Source organism: Macrosteles quadrilineatus, unplaced genomic scaffold (assembly GCF_028750875.1).
Source record: "Macrosteles quadrilineatus isolate MER2022 unplaced genomic scaffold, UCM_ALF_1.0 Scaffold_6__1_contigs__length_79288215, whole genome shotgun sequence".
Taxonomy (NCBI): Eukaryota; Metazoa; Arthropoda; class Insecta; order Hemiptera; family Cicadellidae; genus Macrosteles; species Macrosteles quadrilineatus.
In genome coordinates this window covers 3,223,172-3,228,047 of record NW_026542599.1, presented here as the reverse complement: position 1 = coordinate 3,228,047, position 4,876 = coordinate 3,223,172, and the positions used below count along the sequence as shown (strand labels likewise).

The following is a 4,876-nucleotide window of genomic DNA, read 5'->3' as shown; positions in this document are numbered from 1 at the left end:
TTATTATTGAAAACTGACTTTCCAATTTTTTTTATTATCTTATTACAAGTCAAAAAAACAATGTTAAGTGCTAAAATGAACCATTTGAAAGTTGTATAGAAAAAATACGTGATGTAGAGATCTTTATAACCGTGCCGAAATTTGGATTGGAAAAATATATGAGCTAAAAAAACTGTATATTTCAATTAACATGCTGAATATATCACAGAGATAGGTGATGGAAGGCCCCCAGGGCAAGAGACTTCAAGCTCGATCATTTATCAAGACAAACGGTTCTGATTTAATAAAAGGGACCCGTGAGACTCTGCTTTGCTGAAAACCCTGACTGACAACTGAGTTTCAACTGATACACCTGAGACGAGCTGAAATATAAACTTAAAATTTGTAATCAATGCCTTAAGTTGTTGGAACTTATTTCTCCTTTGTTTAGTTTTTATTGAATTTCAAATCCAAGCACAACATTTAATTTCCGTCCTCTAATAGTATGCCATTCAGTGATGCGATTTACTCCATTCTATTCCAATTAAACTATAATTGTCATTATTCCGGAGATAATATTTTTAATTTTGTAGTCATGAGGGACTGATATTAAAAGAACTTCATCATTAATCTCATCAAGTAAGTGTCCATTACAAGATAATTAATAATCTTATGTTGATTTTTATGAAACTAGATAAATATGACACCATTACTAGGATGCAAGATCTTAGGTGCAAATAAGTGGAAAATAAGTATTGAATGAACTAACAACTTTGTTACATACTACGTTCGCCGGTATATAGGGGTTTATTGAAAACCCAACAATCAAACATCGTTTTGTCTGTTTCGGATTGTAAAATGGTTCTGTCTTTTCCTAACATGAAAAACCTCTTATTAATAGGCAAGCACTACATCCACTGAACAATAGTTGCCAAGCTTATCAGATATAGGTTCGTGAGGGGTGTTCCAGCGCAACGGTCGGAAGTGCAACGGAATTCGAATTTACCAGCGATGTTGGGGGTCCGGTTTTTGGTACATGTTGCATCTTTTTATGAGTACATACATCTACTGTTCCGGCTCACCCCTTGCTTTGGTAGATAAGCTCATACACGCCTCTGTGGCTCATGTGGACAGATACTGCAAGGTTAAGGCCATTAACCCCCTGTTTCAAGTGCAAGTCTAACTGATTACAATCAGATAAATGCCGGTTTTTGAAAAGTCTCAATACTTTTAAATGATTCAAAACTAAATTCAGCAATACTCGACCGTTAAGTTTAAATAAAATATGACCTTTGCTAAAGATCCATCTGCCTTTAGAAACAAAGCTGTAATCGCACTAATTCAAAACAGTTCACTCATATTCACCTAAAACCTGTTATCAAACCTGTTCTTTTTTTACATATCTTCCAAGGAAATATCGAAATAAGGTGATTTTAGTACAAAGTAAGCTAGAATTGAATATGTTTGAGAATACACTGTTATTCTTGATGAATCTGGACAAATTACTAAATGCATAGGCAGGAATAACATGGTTGTCCCATGAGTCTCAATGTCTACAGAAGATCATTTGTCATCCACTAGACAAACGGCTCGCACCAGGGCGGAAATGATTCAATAATCGGTCTACAGAGAGAATCATCCCCCGAACTCAACAAGGGTAATTTATGGTCTAGAACCAATGAATAGCCGAAACCGATACGAGACATTTAGACCGGTATGCACTTTACACAAAAAAGAGTTTGCGACGTTTTAATAACTTACTTAGTAGTCTTTGATTTAGACTAAAACCCTCCCTTTAGCGTTCTCACATTTGACGAATATTAATAATAAATAATACAGAGAGATCTAAAAACAATATTTTTAGTGTATTATTTCATACGAGGGTAAAAAAAAATTATTTGACAAATTCATTCGTATGCTGTATAATAAAAACTATACTGAGTTAAAGATTTAAACGTTATTTACAGTCTGGGCAAAAACTCTCAAATTTATTCAAAAGGCAATATCTTTAAATAATACACAAACATGTGTTTCCGAAACTGTTGTAAAATGAGAATTATACTTTACTTCAGGCTATTGCTACAGTTATGAAGAGGTTGATTAACATGTGCAGATTCTACCATAAATCCAAATATTATAACAAAAATATTTGTTGTGTCACAAAAATTAACAGGTATGTTATTTCTACTTTATGTAGAGTAAGTAACATGTTTTAAGATGTAGTCACCTTAATTAAAGCCTGCTATAACCTATAGTCTAATTTATCTTAACCAATCACGTTAATACTACAAAACCAAAGTGTTAATCATTATCATTTCATGGGTTTCGAAAACGTTTCTTCTTATGTACGGATGCGTTTCTAATACATACGTTTCTAATAATGCGTACGGCTTAATACATGTTTCTAATAAGACACATATTTTTTACCTTATCTCATCCCGTTAAATTAACGAAGATTAAATTAATTTATTTAATGGATTATTCGCCACCAGGAACATATTGTTGGTGTATGTAGTGTTTGTATCAGAGCTTCCCACATCAATGTGGTCGACCTCCATCTCGTTCAAAGCCAGTTTTAATTAAATTGTGATATGAATTCTGTATTCTGGTTTTCGATACAATGTTTAGTGTTTATAAAACGATCGACAGCAAAACGTGTAATAATATTTTATACGCTCATCCAAAGTCATCAATTAAAATATAGCCATATAGTAGGCAAAACAGATATATGTACTTAAAGTTATCCGTTGTGTTTTATATTTATTTAATTCGTACATAATAAAAACAGTTATTAAACTTTTCGTGTAAAGAAGCAATAGACCTCGATGCCTCGATGAAAACTTAGATTTTCTGCTTGAAGGAAAATGAATTATTCTTTTTGATTTTGTAAGATCATAAAAACTAATTTGCTAGATTTAATTAATACACGTGTACAAGCTAACAATTGATTCCCCCACTAAAAACATATTAACAGTGTTTGGCATACTAGTAATTAATAGTAAGCGGAAAGGTTCAATTGTTCTCTTGTAATATGATTTTATTGATAAAATACTGCCACAAAACAACCTAATCTTAGGTCATTTCACTACATTAAAAGCCGCGTTGACAAAAAGGCAGTACGCAGGTAGGTTATCTTAGGCAGGTTAGCTTAGGTATCTTACAGTACATTGAGGCAGGCAACCTACCTGCCAAGGCAACCTACCTGCCAAGGCAACCTACCTGCCAAGGCAACCTACCTGCCAAGGTAACCTACCTGCCAAGGCAACCTACCTGCCAAGGCAACCTACCTGCCAAGGCAACCTACCTGCCAAGGTAACCTACCTGCCAAGGCAACCTACCTGCCAAGGCAACCTACCTGCCAAGGCAACCTACCTGCCAAGGCAACCTACCTGCCAAGGCAACCTACCTGCCAAGGCAACCTACCTGCCAAGGCAACCTACCTGCCAAGGCAACCTACCTGCCAAGGCAACCTACCTGCCAAGGCAACCTACCTGCCAAGGTAACCTACCTGCCAAGGCAACCTACCTGCCAAGGCAACCTACCTGCCAAGGTAACCTACCTGCCAAGGCAACCTACCTGCCAAGGCAACCTACCTGCCAAGGCAACCTACCTGCCAAGGTAACCTACCTGCCAAGGCAACCTACCTGCCAAGGCAACCTACCTGCCAAGGCAACCTACCTGCCAAGGTAACCTACCTGCCAAGGCAACCTACCTGCCAAGGCAACCTACCTGCCAAGGCAACCTACCTGCCAAGGCAACCTACCTGCCAAGGTAACCTACCTGCCAAGGCAACCTACCTGCCAAGGCAACCTACCTGCCAAGGCAACCTCTACCTTCCAACATGCCTTGTATAAGCGCGTCTAAACATACATTCTGCATGCATTGATTCAGTCACACCAAAGTCAATTAAGAAATTTGGTTCAGTTCTTGTTGACGTATTGTCAAATATTAACAGTTTGCCACAGGACTTTTGTACCTAATAAAGCAAACAAGTGATTTTTAAAATTGGTTAGCTCTTGGAAGAAGCAAAAACCCAAACACAATTCCCTTTTGCCAGTATAAACAAAGGCTACAAAACACGGGATTGGTTTACGCGCGCCCTTTGTGGTGTTTTGAGCTTTTTATAGAAATAAATTTTTGATTGAATTACTAGTTAACCGGGGTTACAATGATTATGGACTTAGAGATAATGCAATGTTAAGGTAATGTAAAGGTTGTAAATTTGTTAGAGGGTTCTGGGTAACAAAATTGTATCAGCACAGTTCATTCCGTTACTTAGTTTAATTTGCTTTACAAAAATGCCGGCATTTGATGTAATGAGATAGCGAAAACAATATTAAGATGAAGATTCCGTACTATCAACTTACAATCACTTTTTTGTATGTAGACGCTGTCACTTTGCCGTTTTGAGGTCACAACAAAGACCATAATCTTAATCTATGGTAAAAATCTTAGGTTATCAATTTTATGAGTTAGTCATTCAAACATATTACACAGTCCATATATTTTATCCCGCATATAAAGTAAAGTGGGGTTGAGTCGTGTTATATTAGATTAATTTTGTTTATATGGATAAACGTGTTACCTAAAATGTTATTTCATATTGTGTTTTAAGTGGGCCTAATAGAAAATTATCCATAGTCTTTAACATCGTACATTGGAGAACCAAAAAAGAGTAGTTTTACCTCATGTCTTCTATTAAACAAATATCCCCCAATACGATAAACGGTACATACGTTAAGCCGGTATTGGAAAAGATCCCGATTTGTTGTCGCCGCCGGGTATGGAAACACATCTATTTATTTTTGTCTTTTATACATCTTCGGCTTAAGCCTCGCCTTAGTATCAAAATGTTCAATTACTGTTAAATATGTCATACTGTATATTGTAACTGTTT

The 4,876-nt window shown here is 36.4% G+C and overlaps 1 protein-coding gene across 1 annotated transcript; it reads left to right on the top strand.

Annotated features, from left to right (window-relative positions):
- The first annotated feature begins 217 nt into the window (after nucleotides 1–217).
- Nucleotides 218–3,669, top strand: LOC128996536 (uncharacterized). The gene is made up of 2 exons (XM_054421922.1): nucleotides 218–296; nucleotides 3,173–3,669. The coding sequence occupies exons 1-2, from the start codon at nucleotides 218–220 to the stop codon at nucleotides 3,667–3,669; spliced, it is 576 nt and encodes a 191-aa protein (XP_054277897.1).
- Nucleotides 3,670–4,876: the final 1,207 nt, after the last annotated feature.